The sequence below is a fragment of the Misgurnus anguillicaudatus genome, chromosome 2, assembly GCF_027580225.2.
Source record: "Misgurnus anguillicaudatus chromosome 2, ASM2758022v2, whole genome shotgun sequence".
NCBI lineage: Eukaryota > Metazoa > Chordata > Actinopteri > Cypriniformes > Cobitidae > Misgurnus > Misgurnus anguillicaudatus.
In genome coordinates this window covers 32,198,517-32,222,945 of record NC_073338.2, presented here as the reverse complement: position 1 = coordinate 32,222,945, position 24,429 = coordinate 32,198,517, and the positions used below count along the sequence as shown (strand labels likewise).

The 24,429-nt window shown below is 35.9% G+C and overlaps 3 protein-coding genes across 8 annotated transcripts; 2 read left to right on the top strand and 1 right to left on the bottom strand.

Moving 5' to 3' along the window:
* The first annotated feature begins 6,506 nt into the window (after window positions 1-6,506).
* Window positions 6,507-8,964, top strand: LOC129442535 (uncharacterized). Of its 6 annotated transcripts, none has more exons than XM_055202689.2 (6): window positions 6,507-6,876; window positions 7,193-7,218; window positions 7,608-7,774; window positions 7,877-7,975; window positions 8,053-8,228; window positions 8,640-8,964. In XM_055202689.2, the coding sequence occupies exons 4-6, from the start codon at window positions 7,877-7,879 to the stop codon at window positions 8,938-8,940; spliced, it is 576 nt and encodes a 191-aa protein (XP_055058664.2). In that variant the 5' UTR covers window positions 6,507-6,876; window positions 7,193-7,218; window positions 7,608-7,774; the 3' UTR covers window positions 8,941-8,964. The 6 variants fall into 6 exon arrangements, with proteins under 6 accessions (XP_055058664.2, XP_055058663.2, XP_055058666.2 ...); XM_055202691.2 differs by having other exon boundaries at window positions 6,516-6,876; window positions 7,877-7,960; XM_055202688.2 differs by lacking the exon at window positions 7,608-7,774 and having other exon boundaries at window positions 6,508-6,876.
* Window positions 8,965-12,751: 3,787 nt separating this feature from the next.
* On the top strand, window positions 12,752-17,802 carry cwc25 (CWC25 spliceosome associated protein homolog). The gene is made up of 9 exons (XM_055202682.2): window positions 12,752-12,911; window positions 13,218-13,390; window positions 13,550-13,786; window positions 13,895-13,964; window positions 14,050-14,189; window positions 14,284-14,350; window positions 14,488-14,666; window positions 15,633-15,797; window positions 17,328-17,802. The coding sequence occupies exons 1-9, from the start codon at window positions 12,894-12,896 to the stop codon at window positions 17,440-17,442; spliced, it is 1,164 nt and encodes a 387-aa protein (XP_055058657.1). The 5' UTR covers window positions 12,752-12,893; the 3' UTR covers window positions 17,443-17,802.
* A 171-nt stretch (window positions 17,803-17,973) lies between these two features.
* On the bottom strand, window positions 17,974-18,727 carry sst2 (somatostatin 2). The gene is made up of 2 exons (XM_055202684.2): window positions 18,516-18,727; window positions 17,974-18,339 (listed from the first exon to the last, which is right to left on the bottom strand). Exons 1-2 carry the CDS (start codon window positions 18,651-18,653, stop codon window positions 18,148-18,150), a joined length of 330 nt encoding a protein of 109 aa, XP_055058659.2. The 5' UTR covers window positions 18,654-18,727; the 3' UTR covers window positions 17,974-18,147.
* Window positions 18,728-24,429: the final 5,702 nt, after the last annotated feature.

Below are 24,429 nucleotides of genomic sequence, written 5' to 3'. Positions count from 1 at the left end.
CCAGGCTTCAGTCCAACTTGTCATTTTGGGATTGCACTTCTATGCCCTTAATTCTCCCTGTTGTCATGGAAACAGGCTTTCCCTGTCTGTAAGGAGAAAGATGAGGAGAAAGGCGGAGGAGGGGGTGATTTTTAGCAGATGATCAATTATTTTCTTTTCTGCGGAGAGATTGTTTTTGTGATAGTTTTAATCTTTGTCTTTTCAAAGTCACACACTATATCAGGCCCATTGGCAGTGATCTACAACTACAAGTCTTTGAGGAAAAGGACGGTGTGTCTGTGTGTATAGCTGTGTCAGACAGTGTGTAAAACACTGAGAGGTAAGACAACATAACCAGAGACAGGTATAGAGTCTACAGCTTGTAAATGTGATATGGTGCTCAACTCTACCGAACATGAGATCAAGGGCATTACCAAGACTGATTCAGTAATTATTAACAATCTGGTACCCACTTATTACCTTAAAGAAAATGACTTTATTTTTTATCGAAAAAAATAATCTTTTTTGTAGTTATAAATTCTACCCACAAAATCTTGCAGTCTTAAAACTTGAATCTTTGATTCTTATGTGTTATATAACTAAAAAGGCACACTGAGTGAAAGTTGAACTGATTCTGTCAGTACCTCAACCACATAAAGCATATGATCCAATATTAAACCTAAAGCCCAATCCTTTATGTGAAAAAAACTGTAATAAATGCTTGGCAGTAAATCCTCTCCTTTCTTAACAATATTGATTTGATTACATCTACCGCGGCTGTAAACATTCACCATGCTATTCCATTCTCTCATTGATCTGCTGTCTTCACATAACTTTTGCTCTTATCTTCTGTTGTTTGGTTAGAGGTCTCACCTCGAGGGATTGCCTTGTTTTGTTTATCCATGTTCTTGGTCTCTCGGGAGGGACAGGAGCACCCTTTCAGACTTGGAACATCAAGTACTTCATTAGGAAATAATTGGCCTCTATTCAATTACTGTGTCTGGGTTGCTCTCTGTGATCCTCAATGCTGCAGAGCATTAAAGATTTGATTATGTTGGAGGACGGGGAGACCCGGTATCAATACAATTTAAAGCTATAGTACAAGTTAAGCATACATACTGATTAATGAGTTTCACTTGTGTTAGCCTATACAGTGGCAAGAAAAAGTATGTGAACCCCTAGGAATAAACTGGTTTTCTACTGTGATTTGCCATAGAATGTGATCTGATCCTCATCTAGGTCACAACAATAGACAAACACAATGTGCATAAGGTGACAACACACGGATGATTCTAGTTTCTTGTGTCTTTTTTGGGAACTCCCATTGAACATTCATAGTGCTGGAGGAAAATGTAAGTGAACCCTTGGATTTAACAGCTTGTTGAGCCTCATTTGGCAGCAAATACTTCAAGCAAGCGCTTTCAGTAGTTCTGAAGCAGACCTGCTCATCGTTCAGAAGCAATTTTTGCTCATTCCCCTTTACAAAACCGCTTTAACTCAGACACATTTGTAGGATGTCTGGTGTGAACCCCTCTCTTCAGGTCATTTCACAGGTTAAGGTCTGGGCTTTGACTAGGCCACTCCAAATGGTGCATTTTGCTTTTCTTAAGCCAGTCTGTAGTGGATTTACTACAATGCTTAAGGTCATTGTCCTGTTGCATCAATTAACTTCTACTGAGCTTCAACTGGTGGACAGCCACCCTGACATTATCCTGTAGGATTTTTTTAACTTAATAATTCATTTCACCCTTGATGATGGCAAGTGGTCCAGGCCATGAGGCAGCAAAGCAAGCCAAAATCATGATGTTCCCTCCACCACACTTCACTGTTGGGATGATGTTTTGATGTTGGTAAGCTGTGCCCATTTTGCGCCATAACATTTTTGCCAAAAAATTTAACTTTTGTTTCATCAATCCATAAAATATTTTCCCAGTAGCACTGGGGTTTGCCAAGGTGCTCTTTTGCAAACTTCAGGCTCAAAGCAATGTTTTTCAGGAGAGCAGCGGCTTCCTCCGTGGTGTATTGTCATAGACACCGTGCCTGTTCAAAGACTTGCATATGGTAGACTCAGGAACAGAGCTGTGTGCCCGTTCCAATGATGTCTTCAAGCCTTTAGCTGTTACTCGTGGGTTCTTCTTTACTTCATTGAGTATTCTGCATGGTGTCTTAGGAGTCAACTTGACTGTGCGCCCACTTCTAGGAAGGGTAGCTACAGTATTTAACTGTCTCCATGTATAAACAATTTCTCTAATTGTAGACTGATGGAGGTCTAAACATTTTGAGATTGTTTTGTATCCCTTTTCAGCCTTATGGAGTGCAACATCTCTTGATCAGATATCTTTATAAGAGCATGGTTCATAAGAGCTGATGCTTTTTAAGGACAGCAATCTTAAAATGTGTGAGTGTCTTAATATCAATCAAAGTTGCACTAAACCACACATTTAAACTCATTTTATTAACTGGACTCCAGTTTGCCAGCTTCTGACAAATAAAGCTTTCAATAAAGTAATTAGTCCATGGGCTAACTTTCCTCCAGCACTGTGAATGTTTAATGGGTGTTTCCAAAAAAGACACAAGAAACTGGAATAATTTATGTCTTGTGAGCTTATGCACATCGTGTTTGTTTATTGTCGTGACCTAGATGAGGATCAGATAACATTTAATGGGAAATCACTGTAGAAAACCAGTTCATTCCTAGGGGTTCACATACTTTTTCTTGCCACTGTAGCTTTTGTTATAAACTGTATTTGTTTAATTTGATTGTATTTATGTTTATTTTAAAACCTGTGTAAATGTTTTATTCAAACACCAAACCAAAATATGTTATGATGTCCTTTAATTTTTAAACAGGGCACGTTTTGTCTAAATTTGCAGAATAAATCAAAGATCTAAATAAAGGCTGATGCACCTCTGTTGAAATCCCGAAGTTGGCATCAACATTTTTCTTCCCTCCCCATGTCAACAGCTGAAGAGCACATTGAATTGATCAATTACCCTCTCTGGAAGGACAAAGTCGGTGTCCTTCCTGATATGATAATACTGGAAATAATTTATTGTTTTTGCTCTATTTTCCTTCATACAGACAGTATCGCCCTTTGAGATCTCATTCATTTTTTATTCATTTCATATTTCGGGAGATGCTTTTATCCAAAGCATTCAGTATTAAACCCATAATCTAGGTGTTGCTAGCGCATATGTAGACCAGATTTACATCCACAACAAATTTACAGTCGAGCACATTTGGAGTTATTGTATTATATTTTCTTGCTCTTCCAAGCTTTATAATGGTAGAAAACAGGGATAGGAAAAAACTTCTGACTTTAAACCAAAATAAAGTTCATTCATCTTTGACAGAGGTAATCCACATGGCTCCAAGATGTTAATCAAGGTCATCTGTGGATAATCGATTCAATTTTGTAAGAAAAATTTCCAGATTTCAAACTATATAAACTGTGATAACTAGCTTCCAGTAAAAACACCATCTTGGACACAATGTAAGTAGAGCTGTTAAAAGATTAATCACGATTAATCGCATATAAAAACACACATACATGCATTTATTTAAGAAACATTTACATGTGCATATATAACATATATATATATATATATATATATATATATATATATATATATATATATATATATATATATATATATATAACATTTATTACATTTAAACATATATGTGTGTATTTATATACGCAAAATAATTACACACCACACAAATATATTGTGCAAACACAGACTTTTATTTTGTATGTGGTTAATCGTGATTAATCTTTTGACAGCCCTATAGATTTAAAGTCGCAATGAAAGTAAAATAAAAAACTGTAATTTGTTTTGTAATATTGTGGTATTTTTTTTTTACAAATGATTTATCTGTGAGCATCATTAATTTTAAAAAATTCACGTGCCCTCATAATCTTTAATCAAAAATGTAAATCTCCTCCCCTCCTAAAAACGATCTCTCTTTACTTCCGGTCATAAAGTATGGCAGGTGGGCGGGGTCCGGGAGAATATCGCTGCAATTAGCAATTAGCAACACGACCCAACTTCAAATGATCCAATCAGATCTCGATGGACAAATTCAAATCCAGCCCTGCCTTAATTCATTTCAGAGGCTGGTTTTACTCGGATACACGTCACCATGGGGAAAATTAGGCAATTGATACTTCCGTTTCATGGCGACTTTAAGAGAGTTTTAGTATTGGTTGCCATGGGAACATTGGCCAGTGACTCTCATGAAATGAACTGAGTCCAAGATGGCGTCGTTACCGAAAGCTAGTTATTATAGTTTATAAAGTTTAAAAAATTGATATTTTTCTTAAAAATTGCATCTATTTTTAAAAGACCTCTTTTTAAACGCTTTGGAACCTTGTGGATTCTTTGTGTGAAGGATGGGTACAACTTTTGGCCTTCAGCGCCAAAGGTTGTTCTGACACTTAAAACTATAAACAAAAAATCACTTTAAACATATTAATTTACTTTTTTAATTGAAAGAGTGTCTCATTGCAACATTACTACTTCTGCACTGACAGGCTGATTATAAAGGATGTGTTTACACAGATGACTGTCAAGACATTTCTTTTTTATTTTATCAAACCACCCACAGAATCTATTTCACCTATTATCAAGGCACATTGTATGATTTGTGGGGGTGGGTGCTTAAATAAATTAACAATAGGGGTTTGCTGTGGGGACACTTAAACACACAATATTCCCAGTCCACAAGAACAATACACATAAGCGGCAACAGTAGGCATAACATAAGCAAACAAAGTAGCGTTGAGGCTTAATGTAGGAACAGTGCCTGAAATAACTGCAGAGGAAACTTCAACAGAGACACTGGAGCAGTGACAGAAAGAGAGAGAGAGAGAGAGAGAGAGAGAGAGAGAGAGAGAGAGAGAGAGAGAGAGAGAGAGAGAGAGAACTAATGGGAACATGGTTATGAGATTTGAAATTCACAAAATTCTCAAAATATTTATACTCATAAAATAAACATTCAATTTGTAGACAAATGTATGCTAACACTTCACACTATAACTTTAGGTAGTGTGATAGTTAAACGGAACAATGAACAATACTTTGATGGTGTTTGATGAGATTAAACCCCAGGGATGTTTCACCAAATTTCAATCAGACAATTACACTGTTCAGTGAGTTTAATAACATATGCTGCTTACAGTTTGCCTAGGGCACCACAACAGAAAGTGAGTGAATGGAAACTGGCAGATATAAAAGAAACATCACCCCTGCCAATAATAATCCATGTTATAATAATAAAATAATACAAATGTTGTCTGACCGCAACACTATTCAATACAAATGATAGTGATGTGGATGTTTAATCTGGTGTTATATTATTTTATTTAATAATTTTATCATTTTTAATTAGTTTTGAAATATGTTCTTTATGAAGGGAAGAATTTTACTAAAGATTTAATTGGCCAAAATCACTGGTTAAATAAACCCAATATTAACAGCAATATACTGATTTTTTTTAAACCATTTTCAAAGATTCAACATTATTTCAGTATTTCATAATTTTATTCATAAGCTTTAATTTTTGTGTTGCAAGATTTTTGATAGAATATCACAGTGAAAAGTGTATTATTCTATTAAATGACATTATATGAAATACTCTCAGTTTTTCAATGCTCTGACTATTGCTAAACTGAACTCTTGAACAAATACCTTGTCGAAAAAAAAAAGGTTTTGGTTTCCTGGGTAATCTATGTACTGTTTATTTTGCTTGTTATATAAATAAACTACTTTGAAAGGACTTTGTTGTTATTTATTCTTAGCGGAGTTTACCGGAAGTTACGTGTTTACCGCGAAAGCCGCTTGTTTATGTTGTTACTGCTGAAACTGTCTATATTGCAGTAATGCACTAGCAAAGAAAAGTAAATACTGTACTTTAATGGGCACAGGTATAGTGACAACCTTGTCTGAATTTGATAATTGGTGCTTACATTTTATATTTTCATATTTACCTTCACACATATTTTTTCTTTGTCCGCAAATGATGAAAGTCGAATGCTGCAGTTTGTGGGAAAACTATCGTCTTTATAATATGACAGCTGTGATGTAGGCGTCTGTAGGACAGTGACTCCCTCTGTTGGTGAAGCAAGATTGTCTCAGGTTATCATCTGCACCAATCACCAGCTGTTTTTATTTCGCAATCTTTATGAATGTAAGGCTGACCCTCCTTGCAATGCAACATATATGCCATTTGAATACATATCCAGGACAAAAATAGCAACTCATGATCTCCATATCAAAGTCACACTATCTGAGCCTGCTACAACCATCTAGACTCCCAAAAGAAAAGAGATTTATGATTTTTTGCAACATGAAAAGTCTTACCTTTATATAAAGCATACCTGCAATAAAAAGCCACCAGAGCACAAATGTCATAAATGTGATTTTATGGAGCCCCTCTCACACATATTCATACACAGGGGGCCATTAAAAGGTCAGTCTAAGTCAGACAGACCCTGGCATTGGTCACTGAAGTAGTCTAATAAAAGAAATGGGCCCCAGCAGTCCTCTTAACTAACAGGCTGTAGCTCAACAACCAACACAGCTCAACACCTAGTTTACTAGAAAAAGGTATGCAGCTAAAGGCTCAGTTACATGCAAAAGAGCGAAAAGACAGCTAAAGTTACTGACACATCTACCATGCGCCTTTATAGTTGCTTCCTGATAACATAACATTCGAAAATGAGATTCTGGTGAAGGGTGATGATGATGTAAGCAGAATAGAGAGTGCTGATTGGAGAGTCGGGGATCCAGGGAAATCTATAAAATAGTTATTAAAGACATGCAGGAACAAACCAAGAGGTGGAAAGAAGACAACTAAATATTGACCTGTCATCTCCTTACTAAATTCTGCTGGTGAGAAAATTATATTTTTATATAAATTAATATAGAAAGTGGAGATTGTCTTGCATATCATTTCAGCTCTTTTAATACCATTTCAACTTTATATTTATGCTTTTTAATTGTACCGGAATGTACAAAATTACATTTTAATCTAAGTCTCACAAAAGCATCTTAAATTTTTAAAATATTTAGTTACTACTACAAAAACAATTGCTGTGATAAAATGTATACAAGTAAATAAATTACAATGAAAGATTATAATGCTGTGATTATATTATCATACGTGTATACTTGTTTTTATTTTTATTTTGTGTTTTTCATGTTTCAGGTTTAACTGGATTATTTCATCTGAAGGTTGGTATCCACTGTAATGCAAGTACACTAACAAATACTGTATATAAAGTCTTTTTTATTGTTGTAAAAATATCCCAAACAAATAGCAAAAGTTTAAAACACTGTAGAAGTCTGTAAAACGAGTAATAATCTATATTTTTTATTTGATCTAACCTAATTCTTTTTGATTTTGTATTTGTTTTGGGTGTAACATAGTCCAATTAATTTAGTAATGTATAAAATTCTGTACAATTTTGTTTACTACAAAATATAAAATATTTACACTTGATCAATTACTTTGTAATTAGATCCGTCTCACTCATTTTATTTCTTTATTAGCCGACTGTTCCTGTTAAACTATTTCTGGTTGGAATTTTAGTTTAGCTGATTAGCACATTGTCCTTTGCCAGCGCCTGTGCGGATGATGACTGGATTTATTTACCTTCTATGAAAGTCAGTCCTCACAAGGGGACTCTCCTTGGGGACACGGTGCCCCTGTGGTCAGAAATAGCTGCATTATTTCCATCTCTTTGACCTTTTCTGAAGGGACATCGGCGGCGAACGTGTCACAGTCTAGGAAAGGAGGGACCATTCCAGTCTGAATTTTAAATTAGAGATGTTTGATTATTCTGTTAATGTTGTGCTTACTGTTATGTTTGTGTACATGTGCTTGTTTCAGATGCAGATTTGGAAATGGTTGATCCTGTCTGTTACATTTGTGGTCACCACATCTTACTGCAGTCCCTTGATGCTTCAGCAAAAGGTCAAACAGACTAAGGTGCCAAGACGTCTGGTGTAGATTAATAACCGTGAAGATTTATGCAGCATACTCACAGGTCTTTGTTTTGCCCTTAGAATCAAACCGAACACCTGGCTAGTGAGACTTATTTGGCTGATATTACTGGGTACCAGCAAGGTCACTTTGAGAATAGCTCAAAAGCACAAGGACTTCACAGGAATAACCCCGAGTTCAAAGCACCGCTCGACCCCCTCTCCAGGAGCTTTGTGAAAGTAAAGAAAGACAAACGAAGGTACTATCAGATTTTCTTCACTTTTATTTCACACCTCATCAGAAGAAATTTTGTAGATGTGATGTGGTTGATATAATATCACAAAACCCATCAGATCAATGTTATGACACACATGGACTGATCTTAATGTTTTGGAAAAAACATTTCTAAATAAGTAATCTCCATGAATAGAGTTATCACTATTTACTGTTGCCATAGAGTGCAGCACAGCAACTGCTTTGATCTATGAATAAAACAATGGATCAGTTTAATCTGATCTAATTATTACTGAGGGCAAATTTAAAACTGTGCAGTTGTTCCTATAAACTTTGATACAATACAGCTAAAATTCAGTAATTACAACTGGATTAATTTTTTCAAGGGCTTTCACTTTCAAAGATAAGCTACAATAAATCTGTTTTAACCCCTTAGGCAAGGCGACATGTCCCAGAAACAGCCTGGACAAAAAGGTTCAGTTGAGCAGATGATGCCAGGAGAGAGCAGTGATGTCAAGATTCTCAGGCCAGGAGACAAGACTCAACCTGCTGACAAGGTTGTAAGAAGTCCAATGGAGCAACCACATACTAAGCAAAATGGCCGCACAGACATTTTGACATTTGAAAGCAGTCCAAGTGACCGTGTCAGAACAAGAGTTTCAAAAAAGAGGGGCAATTCGGGAACATTTGACCTCCCATTTGATCGTATTGGACATTTATCGCATAGAAGAGGCTAAAACAATAAATATGTATTTTTTGTGTTCTTTGTGTTTTCTTAATTGTGTTTTATGTGTAGGCCTCTCCTGAATATAAATTAGTCTTAAAAGGACAAGTTCGGTGTTTTGCACTTGAAGCCCTGTTTTCAGGTTGTTTATGATGAAATAGAACGGTTTTGACTGAAATTTCGACATATGCGGGTGTTTGTTCTATCACCTCCCACCTCTACACTTTTGTTTGCAGGGACGTGGGGCTCATCGAGTGGTCGGGGGTGTTCACTGGTGTGCTCACACAGAAATCGCTGCAAAATACGCATTCCAACAGGCTTTATCGTAGTTTTTGTCCAACTCCATTGACTTGTATTAGATGTGCTGTGAGGTACGGTATTACTCAGCGCCGGAAACCTTGTTTGTATTCTTGCAATTGGCAAAGGTGGATTATCGCCACCACCTGGGCTGGAGTGTCTATTATTTAAGCTCTCAGCGGAAGAATATACGGGTGTGAGGCGTTTGGAAAAATAGGTCCACAAGTTTACAACGAATGCTAAAACACCTGTTGGAGGGCGTCTTTTGCGGCGATTTTTGTGTGGGCGTGTCGGTGAGCGCCCCTGGCCACTCGGTGGGTTTCACGTCTTTGTAAACGAAAGTTTAATGCATTTTAGGAAGGATTGTTCCTGTGCACCTACACACATTGTAGAGGTGGGAGGTGAAACAACAAATACACGAAAATTCTCGGGCCAGCATTATATGTCCAAATTTCAGTCAGAACCGTTCTATTTCATCATAAACAATATGAAAACAGCGCTTTGGGTGTAAAATACCGAACTTGTCCTTTAATTGCTGTGTCCAGTAGATCAGTCAGCATACATGCTATATGTGTGGACTGTACATAGTAAGACTCTACATAATAAATATTAATAATAAAAATAGTCAGATCATGTGCCTAATTTTTATTACATAAAATATCTTTATCACAATTATATAACTGTTTTAATCGAAATTACAAATACTAAAGACAAAATCTGTGCATTGTGACATTATGTTTACAATCAAATCTGAAACACTCTCCTTAAAGGAGCATTTCACCTGTAGAAACATTAATCTTTATTGAAAGTGTGTCATATTTGTAGTCGAAATGTAACATTAATTTCGAATTTGGTGCCTATTTGACCGAGAAAAGGGGTGTTTGTAGTCTCACCCCCTCAACAAAGATATAGGACTTCCTTCTTTCAGTGATGCAAAATGATGATTTTTACATCATTGAAAGAAGGAAGTGCAACAGTGAAATCTGTATTTCTCTTGTCTCAGCGGAAACTGAGGAAATGATGCACGACCATTCAAAAACATGACTGGGGTTCTAACTATACAAAGCTTAATGCAAATGGGTGAAGTGTCCCTTTAAACTTTAGCAAGCGGTCCTGGATTTCCAGTAGAAAAACTTGCAGCCTTCTTTGCGTTTCTTTTGATTAATCGTGGAGTCTTCAACTGTAGATTCAGATGCTTTCTCCTCCTGCCTTTTTATGGGACCCTTTCCATCTTGCAGAGCTCCTCTGAAGACTTTTTTATTGCGCTGTTCAGCATCGTTTAGATTTAACAGCAGTATGACCATCAGCCTTGGAAAATAGTGCTCGGATATCTTAAAACAATACATACAAAATAAACATATTTAATCATATAAGCAGCTATAAAAACATATGCATGTAAAATATATTTTCTATAAAAATGGACAGACTTTCATGTCTACAAATTTGGTTGTCCGCAGCTGTTTCAGCACCTTGGAGAGCCACACGAGGGCACTTGCCTACAATATTAAACTATATTAACTTTTGGCAGTAACATCTATGCATTTGGCAGACACTTTTATCCAAAGTGACTTACAGTTTATTACAAGCTATTTATTTATCAGTATGCGTGTTACCTGACGTCAAATGACTGTTCTACCGCTAACGCAATGCTTAACCAACTCCATGCATATAAAAAGTGTCAATCTTACCTGTTTGCCTAATGAAGTTATGGGTACAATTTCCGTTGCTCTGTTGAAAAATACACGCGCTGGCTTTACAGATGCACCTCCGACAGGCAGCAGCAGAGAAATAAGGACAAGAGCAACGCAAAGCATTTTATGTAAAGTTGTATTGAAGCACAGTGAATTCCGATGCCACCCTGCTACTGTCTGTCGCAGTTTTTGAAGTTAAGGTTATTTCTTTGAAGCCTTTTAAAGGAACTGGGCCCATGGTGCACGCTTGCATACTGACGTCATGTACCCGTTTCAAAAGTGAGTAACTGCCTAATAAGAAGAAAAAAACACTCCAGAATCCATCTGTTTTGCTTGTGCTGTTACAAACACTGAAGAGTAACTATTTGTGTGTTTTTTGATGGAGTAGCTTGGTAAAGCAATGTGTTATATCAGCCAAGGTCGTGGGTTCGAATCCCAGGAAACACGGAATGCACTGTAAAGCATAAAAAAGCAAGAGTGAACCTTAAGACATCTGTAAGTGCTAGAAGTTTTGTAAATGCACTTGTATTGAAGCAGTGTCTAAAATGTAGGTCTGCAGAAAATAAGTTAATCAAACAAACCATTGCAGTATAGAAGAGCAGGAATACAATTAGTTCAAGCTAGTCAGAACAGGTTGCAGCCTGTTTCTAATCTTTCCGTTCCAACTTGGCCACCTCATCACTTTGTCCACACACAAGGATGTCATATTTTCATCTCTACATGCTTCCTTGTTTTCCTCATTCTTGAACAGGCTGTGTTCACTCATTTGAAATAAATACTTAATTACCTTCACTCTGATATGCCTCCTAGGCAATGGAAAAAGTGACAGGAAAATTTCCCAGCTCATAAAATCTGATGCTATCACAGCATGAAAGAGGATCCGAGAAATTACCTGATGTAATGTAACTAATGAAGCAGAACTGTGATGTATGCAATGTGTAAAAGTACAAATCCAAACAACATAAGGTAGGCTACATTACATTTGCTGATGTGGCAATGACTCTAAGAACAGTGAACATGCAATTTTAATTTTATTAATATTTATTTTGTTTTACTATTGATCTGTCTGTCTGTCTTTCTACAATACAGTATATTATTATAAATCTTTAGGCTTTGACGAAGAGAAAATATTTATTAAAGATCTACTGTAACCTCTGATTGTAATGACTACTCCACAGCACCCTGGAATTTTATATCTGAAATATTAATATTTTTTATCATAATAATTGTTAATTTTTATTTATTTTGTTAAGACTTACAGAAACTTCTTCATGCATTCATTACATAAACAGCATGCATTATTGAAATGGACTTTTTACATGGGCTAATTAAATCATTTCATGAAATTAAATTTATTTATTTCTTATGTAGGCTATCTTTTGTTTTTATTCTAATTTGATTTAACTGTGTATGAAATGTGCTGTACAAAGAAACTTGCTTTGCCTTTTGATTAACTATTTAATTAATAAATTAATTAATTTTCACCTTTTTACTCATTGTTTAGGTTAAAAGTCCAACGTTTGGTTATAATAAAGAAGTGAACACAACCGCCGTCAAAATATACTTTTTCCGATGTTGATTGTAGCCAAGTTTTATTTACATAAATGTAGATTTCTCCTTTGAAAATGATTTAAATTTTTAGCATTTAAAAAACAAAAGTGCATCAAACTATGTAAATTGTTGGTTGTACGTAAGGATTAATCAGTTGAAATATGATTTCTTTATTTTATTAATTTATCTTTTACTTTAATATTTTATATTTATATCGGTTTCGTACTTTTTCACAGTCTATGGTTTCGTATCGCTAATAAATACGACACGGTGACTTTTATTTTGAAGTAACATTGTTGAAACGGAAGTACGTCTGCGCTTGGTTTAACAACAAAAATGGAAGCTTAAGTCCGTGCTATCGACATCTAAATAGTCTATTTAAAACAAATTTAGCACATTATAATATTATCGGATCGATCTTAACAACATGGGAGGTGGTGATCTTGTAAGTACAGTTTTTTGTTTTGTCTCGATAACGCTAAACCAGCGCAAGCCAGCTGTTAACCAATGTGACCTCATGTAATTTAACTAATTTAGTAAAACTTGCCACTTAAACTGACTCCAAACTTAATTTATTTGATGACATGTCAGTATCACATTTGCTTTATATAACACCAGCGTTATGTCATTTTATCTTTTTGACTGGAAGCAGTCCGGCTATTTCTGTTTGTGTAATGCTGTTTTTATCGGTTTCTTTTTATTTGTAAAAGTCTTACAGTCGATCTAACGTTAACTATGTGAATCCCACCAGAACTTGAAAAAGAGTTGGCACCCGCAAACTCTGAAAAACATCGAGCGAGTATGGAAAGCTGAGCAGAAATTTGAAGCGGAAAGGAAGAAGATCGAGGAGCTTCAGAAAGAGTTAAAAAACGAGCGAGCACGAGAAGAGATTACGCGATATGCCCAGGAAACAGGCGCTGTAAAGTGTGTGAAATTCATAAGTATTCCCATACAATGTGTATTTTCTCAAATTATTCATTATTAAACACACCTTATTATTACAGTATAAGTTTTTACTCCTCTTGTTGCCATGGACTGTTTGTTTGTTTTATAATACTGTTTCCTCCCATCTAAATATTTCAGGAAGAAAGATGACCGTTTGGACTGGATGTACCAAGGTCCAGCGGGACACGTCTCTCGTGATGAGTACCTTCTCGGTCGTCCCATTGACAAGCAGATCACTGAGCAGTATGAGGAACCGGAAAGCGGTCCATCAGCAGAGACAGGCCTTCTCCCTGGCTCCATATTTAACCCCACGAGTTCTGTCTCTACTAATGATATGGCTGCCAAGATCAGAGAGGACCCACTTTTTGAGATCCGGTACGCTAGTTATGTGCTGTTCTAGTATTGATTGAAATAGCTTTAAGGGTTTGTAATATGGTGTGATATTTTTATGTAAAGGTAAACAAATCACTCTTTCTTTTTCAGCAAACGAGAGGAGGAGAAAAAGAGAGGGGTTCTAACCAATCCTGTTAAAATGAAAGAAATCCAAAAGATGGTAAGTGTTTTAAATGAGGTTATGATATGTTCATATAAGAATGATTGGGTAGGGTTGGTGACGTTTCTGTTCTCTGTCTCTATAGTTGCGTCAAAATCTTGAGAAGGAGAAGAAGAAGAAACGGAAGAAGGACAAGAAGGAGAAAAAAGAAGAAAAAGAGAGAAGAAAGGAGAAGAGGCACAGAAGGAAAAGTTCAAGCTCTGACGATGATGATAGGAAGCATAGGTACAAATAAAAATGTGTATTTTCTTTTAAGTTGTTGTTAAGTCTTTTTATTTAAATAGGCTTTCCAACAACATGTTTGTTTTTTACTAACCAGGTCAAAAGAGGAGCGATCAGATCTCAAAGCCTCTAATGGACATCATAAATCAGGCTACGGACTCCAAGTAAGTGATTAATAGACTGGCATGTTTCAGTAAAGGCATGAACAAGTAAATGTTTTTAGTTTTATCATCATAACACATTATTGTGGACACTTTAATTAACCCCTAATGTCTAATTTGTTTTCTCGTCTGTGTTTCAGTTACCAGCTAACAGATCCCATCACTCTTCAAACCACTCAGAGCATCGTTCAAGAGACAGGAGTCGATCCCCACTGCCCCATAAAGCAGACAAGGACAATCACTCAAAACCAAGACCTAAAACCAAGGACCCCAGCCCACCGAGACGTTATAAGAGACCACAGTCTACTAACTACAGCAAGTATGAGACTTAATGCACTTCCCTGTGTTTTTATGCCATTGCTGTATGTTTTGCATGTTTTACTCAGTGTTTTGTTTATTCGGTGATACTTGACATTAGTGTTATATATTTTAAAGATTTTAAAATGGGGGTAGTTGACATGAAATTGTTTTAGTCAGGAGTTACCAGTTACAGATACCATTTTCTTTATAGACTGCGTTTGTTTATCACTTTGTCAAGTGGCTCAGTGTAGTTGAAATGCGTTGGCTATGATAAGTTAATTTATTTGTTATTAGAAATAATCTACTCTAAAAAGACTCTGTTTTTATTGATTCTGTGCCACAAAAGCCGTATATGTTGCTACCACTAAAACCATCTAAACATTTATATGTATATATTCTGAAAGAAATTCTCCGCTCGGATAAAATAGCTCGGACTTTAAATATGTGTTTCACAGAGGTAAGCCAAGTTTTGGGGTGAACTCTCTCCATATAAAGGGATAGTTCCCCGAAAAATGAAAATTCTGTCATGAATGAACATGTTGTTTTAAACCTGTATGAGTTTCTTTATTCTATTGAACAACACAAATGAAGATATTTTGACAAAATGATGGTAAGACCACAGTTGATGGTACTCATTTACTTTCATAGTAGGATAAACAAATACTATGGAAGTTGATGGGTACCACCAACTGTGTGCTTACCAACATTCATCAAAATATCTTCTTTTGTGTTCCACAGAAGACAGAAACTCGTATAGATTTAAAACAAGGTGAGGGTAAGTAAATGACAGAATTAAAATTTTTGGGTAAACTATCTCTTTATTCCCAAATCTTATAAAAATATAAGTTAAGTAATATATAAAATAATATATATAAAAATGTCAGCTGCCCGTAATATTCAGTAAAGTTCCTTTCAGCACTACAAAATATGTTCAGGGTTGTCAGCTGCATAAAATGCAACTATGACAAAGTGTTTCTTTCCTCAGGCGCCTATCAGCTGAAGAGTTGGAGAAGAAGAGAAGAGAAATGATGGATTTTGCCCGCGAAAGAGATTTGGAGAGAGAAAATAACATAAAGAGATACAAGCGACAAGAAGAACAGGAGAAAGACAAAGACAGCTTGAAAAATGGCAATCATGCTGCCTTCATACAGTCAGTATACAGTCAGACTTCCAATAAATGCTGTATATCAGTGGTTCTCAAACTTTTTCAGCATGCGGCCCCCCTTATGTATGGTGCATTCCTTTTGCCCCCCCCCAAAGAAAATGTATGACAAATTTGTTCTAAAACGTAACATTTTAGTTAAACAAAACATATTAAATGATACAAAGTAGAGTGTTGGTTAGTAGTCTTATTTTTTAGGTTTAATTACATAGAATTCATGATAAATTTAGGTATTTTATAAAGTGTCATAAAACCCCCAGTTTGAGAACCACTACTGTATATTACACAATAAGGTTTATTTGTGGCAGTGTTAGTCTAATTCTTGATATAGGAAGGTAGTTGGTGGTTAATTATCTAGACCAACTTTTAGAGGCGGTTTCCCGGACAGAGTTTAGATTAATCCAGGACTAGGCTTTAGTTATATTAGGACATTTAACATGGTTCCTACGGGTCCTTGAAATCCTTGAAAGTTTGTGAATCTGGGGAAAATAATTCAAGGCCGTGGGAAGTTTTTGAAAATACACATACATAGATACAGGTCATTGAAAGTGCATGAATCTATTTTAAGTTTTCTGGGAAAAAATCCATATTATTCCCTGTGTATTGTAGGATAATATCATACAAATTCTAGACTTTTTAAGCACACGTGCTAAACTGTTCACTTTAAATGCTTTTATCTTCTGTATGCGAATGTTGATTCATACCAAAATGCTTTTTTGCATAGTTGTGTTTGACACATGAAAACATCTCGGGTTACGTATGTAACTGTTGTACCCTGAGAAGGGAACGAGACGCTGCATCTACCTTGCCATACTTCCTACCTCCCTGTAATGCCGTCTTTGGCAATATTTCAGATAGCGATATACTTCATTGCTCCCGCGTCACCCTGTCTTTGTCGTTTAGCCTCATCTTTGGTTAAATATTATATACACATTCAGACGCACTTACCCCTGGAAGCATCCCCAAAGTGTCACCGCAGTGACGCAGCACGAGTTCCCTCGAAAGGAAACTGTAACAATGTATCTTAAAAGGTAACATGATGTAACTTTGCTCTCACTTGAAATGTGTCCCCACGTTTAGTCCTTGAATTCGATGTTATTCGACCTGGAAATTCCTTGAAAAGTCCTTGAATTTGAAGTTAACTAAGGTGAGGGAACCCTGATTTAAGTAGCTTTTACAAACATGCATATTGAGACAAAACAATGGTACTGATATATGTTAAGATATGTCAGTGCAAGTTGTTTTTAAATTAAGGCAGCTCAAACATGCAGTCTGGGAATAGGATAAGCCCTGTCCAGGAAACCACCCCATAAAGTTGAATATAATATAAATAAACCTTGTGTGATTTACTCATCCTCTAATTCCAAATGACTTTTTTTATGTAACACAATTAGAAGATTTACCATTTACTGTCTTTGAATTTCTCTTAATTGTAAGTGAATAGTGAACTTATAACACATAAATAATAAACGACTTATGAGGTTTGTTTCACTAACTAATTTGTACATTTCTCAACAGTGACATGAAGCTAGAAAGTGCTGCCACCTCCTCTCTGGAAGACCGTGTGAAGAGAAACATTCACTCTATTCAGAGGACTCCTGCAGCTCTGGAGAAGAACTTCATGAGAAGATAAGATGAAGGCCACAGAAAAAAACATAAAATGCATTTAAGGATTGTGATTGTTTTAAAATTATAGAGGGTTTTCAGATTTGTATATTTTAATTAGGTCAGAACACCTTGTAAATAATATTCTCAAAGTTGATACTGTCCAAATGGTTGAGGGTTTTGCTCCAACCACGTTCCATTTACCAATACTGATATGTATATAATAAAAAAAATGTCTGGTATACAATTTTTTTCATATTTTGTACAGTCTTTTCGATGAGCAATTTGAAATATTGGTATTAGTGCATGTCCTTTTCGTTTTATCTTTCGTATGTATTTACATTCATTTAGCTTTGTCTCTAAAATAAAAACAAAAGACTGAAAAGTGGATTTGTGGTTCATGCATTGTATTACCTGACACGGGTGCTTGTATAACCCCAGTCATAGCCAAAACCTACAATTGTTGTGTCTTGCTAACCTATTTTTTTCAATGCTTTTCAAAGTATTGTTTACCCTGACATTAAATGGTTTCAAACCCAAAGAATAACACAGGCAGATGTTTAATGCTAAATTCAGTTTATTGAAAGCAGTCAATGCTTCAGAGAAAGATAATACTGAGATTGAGGAACACTGGTCACATAAAATTGCTATTATTTACTGAGGCTCACTTGCTTCATTAAGACAAACTGCAAAAATATGACCAGCCTGGGTCGGATCTGTCTGCAGCCTTTGGTTAGCATGCGGTTCTGGATTTCCAGAAGTAATTCTTGCAGCCTGGCTTTCGCTCTTTGTCTCCATTGTCTCTTCTCATTAGGTCCAGTCCACTTTGTATTAACCCAAGAGATGGGCTGTCAGATTGGATGCCTGCTGGATCAGAGTTACTGAGTAGCCACTGGAGCTCTGGAAGGGTGTACCTCTCAGCAATCTAGAAAGGGTAGGAAATGTTTGAAAAGATAACTTCTATTAAACTTTTTTACAGAATATGCATTAAAGATGGTGTTGTTATAAAATGGTGAGCATCAGCATCAAGTAATGTCAGGATTGTGGAGTACTGTTAATAATCATTGCATTTACGTTTGGAGCGTTAAAGTACAATCTTACCTCTTCATCAGCTGTTGTGCCCCGAGATTCCTCTAGAGCAGGGTTTAAAACCATGTGAGACCGACCGCATGATATGATGCCCGCTGTAATGGCCAGACAGAGCAGGGAGAGAGTGAGATGAAGTTGTGAGGAGGCCATATCTGCTGTCTTATTCAAGGTTGGTGAAGTCCTCTGTGATGCCCAGTGCTCCCTGTCTGTCTTGTAGAAAATCTGGACTGTCATTTATAGTGGTGCCTCCCTTTGCAGAAGTTGAAATTAGTTACGCACAGAGAAATCTGACACTTTTAATGTTAACTAATAATTAAGCCGAACCAGTTTAAGGTAGTGTGTGCTGGTCATAAAGGCGTAAGTTTAAATCCATTTTCATCTTTTTCCATCTTTAGTCTCTTAGTTCCCTTCGTGTTTTTCTCACGTTTAAACAAATCACCATAAACTGCTTATTAGCTCCCATTACATTGATCTGTTGCTAAAGTGACCTCTGTGCAAAAGTTCTGGTCATAAATTCTTGGCGGCCACCATTAGCAAATGAATGTTGCCAGGAAACAGATCAATTAATGATTTTTTTTTCTATCTATGTCTGGATGTCCTATGGATCTGTACAATTTTTAAGACAAGTGATCATTTTATAAGCATCACTACTGGGTCACATTTGGTCATCTTTAGTTTAATATGTAGGTTTTAAGATGTCTATTGAATACATGCATGGTTAAGAATTTAAAAAAGTTAAAAAAAACATTAAAAGGGTGTAACAGATCAAGTATTGGATAAAAGCAATGTTAAATTGATATGAAATAATGTTACATTTTAAAGGAAATAAAATTTTATATGGTGGCCTATTTAAATCAACGGTGGGCCACTTTCCAGTTTTGTTAGTCGTAATTTTGTCACAGCTCCAGTTAAATATATATTATTTGATATAATACATTAAAAAGTGGCCCATTTTAGCTTACTTCACCCTACACTCTTAGAACTTTTTTTACAAAAGTTTATTGACCTAAGATGGTACATTTAAAGGGTACCATTTTGGTACAGATATATGCAGCAGCTTAGCTTAGCAGAGCCGTTTGAGCTTAGCTGCTGACTGACATATTCCTGTGGGTGGAGGTTAGTCAAAATCTTTTATATTGACGTCTTTCAACCGAGAGAGGGCTGTAGTCCAAACCGGCCGTTTGCTGTAGGCTTTGAAAGGGGATTTCTGTTAAAGCAACACTATGTAGTTTTTTTATCTTTAAATAATGTCTCTAAAATTATTTCAGTGATAGAACAACTTTTAACTGGACAAATTGTACTGTTGCTGCAACCTGAGCAGCCTCCTAGCTGCTACAAGCACAATCTGAAAGTGGCGGTGAAGGGTAGGAAACACAGCCCCACCCCTCACCCTGCCTGCAGAAGAGTGTCTGATACCAGGCACTGTTGCGCTTTTCAACCCCATGGGGGAGCTGTAAGTCATTTTTACATGGAAACTACATAGTGTTGCTTTAAAGAAAATATATCGCCTGGCAGTGAACTTTGAGCTTTATCGTTTTACAGCTATTATTTATGCTCTAACAGCAACATTACACACTAACTAAAGTAAAAAAAAATGGGATCAGGAAGAATGTGACCTTTAAAGGTTTACCTATAGGGTCCCACCCCAATGACAGCTTGTGCCATTTTTCCTAGAGTACAATACATCTCAGACAAAGTTTGCCACTAAATAATATATATAATTTAAATACTTTCTTAATGCTGCAGTTTTATTGTTATTTATCTTAGTTCAAGGCATGCTTAATAGGCATAATAAAGCAGTAAAATATCAAAATATAAAAAGCAGAAAATAAACATTTCTATGTAGCTAAAATTTGAATACATATTATTTTAAGAAATAGTATGCATCTCAATCAATGAGCCACAGATTATTAGCATAGCATTTCTCAAACCAGTTCTTGCAAAATGTTAATTTGGCATTCCCTCAAGACATCTGTTGTTCTGTGTGTTAAAGGTAGCCATACAGTTAAAACAAGTATTACTTCCAGCCGGACACCGATACACAGGGATATTTCCCCCATTTACATGAATCCTGTTAAGCAGATTTAACATATTTTGCCTGTTCATGTTAAAGTTAAGATGGAAAATGTCCCTAAATACAAAAGCAACCATGTTGTGATCTAGATTTGTAAAAACATCTAAGTATTGGAGAATGTTGTAAGGGTGTCTTGGGTTTGAGCATTTTTCTCCACATGGTGAGTTCAAAGTGAAGAATACAGTACAGGATTTCTCATTTCTCCATCTGTTTATTAAATCGCTCATGTGACTACGTCCCCATCGATTGGTTACCAGTAAGCGATACTCTGCATGGTCAGTGGATTCATCGTAAAACAAAGGTCGGGCAGCGATTACTCTTTCACCCAAATACATTCGATTGTTGCCATTGAGTGCTCTACGAATTTGCTGAGCAGTGTCGGTAAAGTCATGTCGCCCCTGGTGGTTGCATTCTTCTTGTGGTAAAACAACAGCGAAAGAATACTGATTATTCATGTTGGTCCTTCAGGAAAAAGAAGAATGAGTGAAAACATTTAAAAACATTGCATAATTGTGAATTTTGTGTCACACAGAAGATACTTTAAAAATATGAAATTATATATATTTTTAAATATTAGTGGCTACTATATAGATAGCATATTTATACACATACTATAACATTCACATTATTGGCAGATGTTTTTATCCAAAGTGATTTACAGTGCATTACAAGGTATGCATTTTATCTGTACATAGGTTAAAACCTATGACCTTTTGCACTGCTCACACAATGCTCTACCACTGAACTATACAGGCGCAATGTATTGTATATAAAATACATCATGTTTACAAAGTGCTATACATTAATTACCTAACATTGAACAATGTTACATTTATACACTAAGAAATACAGGGTTATTTTTGAACCTTGAAATTATGTTATACTTAGATTGAAAAGTGCACATGTGACTAATCATTGAAAATAACCCAGCATTTTTTGAGTTTATGTTAACATTTAAAGATTAGGTATTGGTCAATGTTGGTTTATAATACAAATTAATGTTAACATAAAGAATGTGTTCCACATCTTCAGGTAGTAGAGTTATAAGCTTGTACCAAAATGTATTTAAAATGAAATTTTATATAACTTTTAATGGATTCCAGAATCTTTAATAAAGCACTAGTATTTTAAAAGTATTTCTTGTCTTTCTTGAGTCTTCCTCAAGGAAAATAACACGAAGAACCCTTTTTAGAAGATTTTATTTTTTAAATAATAGGTCTCCTATCACAGAACATCTTCAGTAAAATGTATAAGATTATAAGGTGGGTCAAAACTTTTCATAAAAGTTGTCTTCAAATTTTGAACAATACCCATTCTTGTCTTAGGACAACTTTAATTTACTTCAAAATTTGACTAGTTTTCAATTGTGTTTTAACCACAGATTATTTTTAACACGGATAATAACTGAGTGATGGTTAGTTATAAAGTAGTTAGAGTACATACACTCTTATAATATCACGTATGATGCTTGCCAAAACTTCGGGTGTTAATACGGCATCCACTCTTCTCTGAGTCCAGAAACAGAGAAGATAAAGCAGGACGGCTCCTCTCATGATCACAGACATCTGAGAAAGAAAACAGAAGCGATAGAGTGCTAAAGAGGAAACATTCAAAATCTATGTTTACAGACAACATAGTAATAGTTAGGATGTCATTATACTATATTTTGTAAAAGAGATATGCCGAAAAACATAAAATGAAAAAGAGTGATATACAGAGAAATTCTTTATCTTAAAAGTTTAGATTTTAATCATTGTACTAGCTTTAAAACTTACTGTAAGATGCTGTAGAGATCATGCAATACAGAATTAAACAACCAAATGAAGTTGTATCGCTTCTGTTCAATTCAATTTCTGAGGTTTTATAGAGGGGCCCTAAAGATCATGAACAAGATAGGATGTTGGGCAACAGTGAATAGTTGGCCAACAGTTGAAGAATATTTCTTCACGAAGTCTGGTGTTGCCCACATAGTTCCTTAAAAGTTAACAAGAACTAGCATTTTATTTATTTTTTGTTTTCTTTTATGATTATAATAGTATTAAGTATTAGTCAGCCACCTGTGATGTGTTGGATTTACTTAAAATATATACAGTTGTGTTCAAAATTATTCAACCCCCCAATGCTGTTAAGGGTTTTAGGGAATTTAGTGTACATTTGTAATTGTATTCAGAATGAAATCCTACAATGACTTCTTAAAGAACCATATGCAACTAAATTGACATCAATTGGTTTTGTAATATAGTAGTAAATGTTTCTTTTGTGAATTCTTCATTGACACAATTATTCAACCCCTTAAAGAACTACCACTCTGAAGAACAGAGGTTCATTGAAGTGTTTTCAATCAGGTATTGAAAACGCCTGTGGATGTCAGGGAACAGCAATAAAGCCTAATAAGCACCAATTAGGCAGCTTTAAAATGACTGTGATACTCAACTCCTTCTGAACATTTACTGGTGTGGTTACAAACATGGTGAAGTCAAAAGAATGGTCCAGGAAGACAAGAGAAGAGGTGATTAATCTTCACAGGAAGGGCAATGGCTATAAGAAGATTGCAAAGATGTTAAACATACCAAGAGACACCATAGGAAGCATCATTCGCAAATTCAAGGCAAAGGGCACTGTTGAAACGCTTCCTGGTCGTGGCAGAAAAAAGATGCTAACTGCGACTGCTGTGCGCTATCTGAAGCGTAGAGTGGAAAAAAGTCCTCGTGTGACTGCTGAGGAACTGAGAAAAGATTTGTCAGATGTGGGTACTGAAGTTTCTGCTCAGACAATACGGCGCACCCTGCGTACTGAAGGCCTCCATGCCAGAACTCCCAGGCGCACCCCCTTGCTGTCTCCAGAGAATAAGAAGAGTCGACTGCAGTATGCCAAAAGTCATGTGGACAAACCACAGAAGTTTTGGGATAGTGTTCTGTGGAAAATTAGAACTGTTTGGGCCCATGGATCAACGCTATGTTTGGAGGAGGAAAAACAAGGCCTATGAAGAAAAGAACACCTTGCCTACTGTGAAGCATGGTGGGGGGTCAATCATGCTTTGGGGCTGTTTTGCTTCTGCAGGTACAGGGAAACTTCAGTACTGTGTTGCAGTCCGTCACAAACCTGAGGCTTGGGAGACGTTGGACCTTTCAACAGGACAATGATCCCAAGCATACCTCCAAATCCACTAGAGCATGGTTGCAGAAAAAAGGCTGGAACATTTTGAAGTGGCCATCGCAGTCACCAGACTTAAATCCGATTGAGAACCTCTGGTGGGACTTAAAGAAAGCAGTTGCAGTGCGCAAGCCTAAGAATGTGACTGAACTGGAGGCTTTTGCCCATGATGAATGGGCGAAGATACCCGTAGATCGCTGCAAGATACTTGTGTCAAGCTATGCTTCACGTTTAAAAGCTGTTTTAACTGTAAAAGGATGTTGTACTAAGTACTAAGATTGAATGTCACTTGGGGGTTGAATAAAACTGATAATGATGTGAGCACAGAAAAGACATTTGTGGTTATTTCATTATAAATGTTATGTTATATTTGTCTGACCTACACATGCCTCTTTGATGTAATTGTAAGCAGGATGACTGAATGATCAAAATCAATGTCAAACTGGCCAAAACAATCAATTTCAGTTGGGGTTGAATAATTTTGAACACAACTGTATGCACCATTTTGCATCATGCATCAATAAATTTAACTTAAGGACATTTGAAGTCAAAATCACAAGAAATACATTGTTATTTTTACTTAAATATTTAAGTTTACTCAGCCGCCTTTACTAAAAAAAAATGTAATACCAGTTTATTTAACTTATAATGAACATGTAGACTGTTCTCAAATTGTTAAAATCATTTAACTTGCCATTC

What these genes read in the sequence shown, in the direction of transcription:
- LOC129442535 (XM_055202685.2), top strand. Translation starts at nt 7,814, where the DNA reads ATGTTTGATTATTCTGTTAATGTTGTGCTTACTGTTATGTTTGTGTAC. An exon ending in AAAAGGTCAAACAGACTAAG is followed by an intron (nt 7,976 to 8,052) that starts GTGCCAAGACGT and finishes TTTTGCCCTTAG; the next exon opens with AATCAAACCGAACACCTGGC. An exon ending in GTAAAGAAAGACAAACGAAG is followed by an intron (nt 8,229 to 8,639) that starts GTACTATCAGAT and finishes TTAACCCCTTAG; the next exon opens with GCAAGGCGACATGTCCCAGA.
- cwc25 (XM_055202682.2), top strand. An exon ending in CAGGAAACAGGCGCTGTAAA is followed by an intron (nt 13,391 to 13,549) that starts GTGTGTGAAATT and finishes TAAATATTTCAG; the next exon opens with GAAGAAAGATGACCGTTTGG. An exon ending in GATGATGATAGGAAGCATAG is followed by an intron (nt 14,190 to 14,283) that starts GTACAAATAAAA and finishes TTTACTAACCAG; the next exon opens with GTCAAAAGAGGAGCGATCAG.
- sst2 (XM_055202684.2), bottom strand. Translation starts at nt 18,653, where the DNA reads ATGGCCTCCTCACAACTTCATCTCACTCTCTCCCTGCTCTGTCTGGCC. An exon ending in GCACAACAGCTGATGAAGAG is followed by an intron (nt 18,340 to 18,515) that starts GTAAGATTGTAC and finishes TACCCTTTCTAG; the next exon opens with ATTGCTGAGAGGTACACCCT.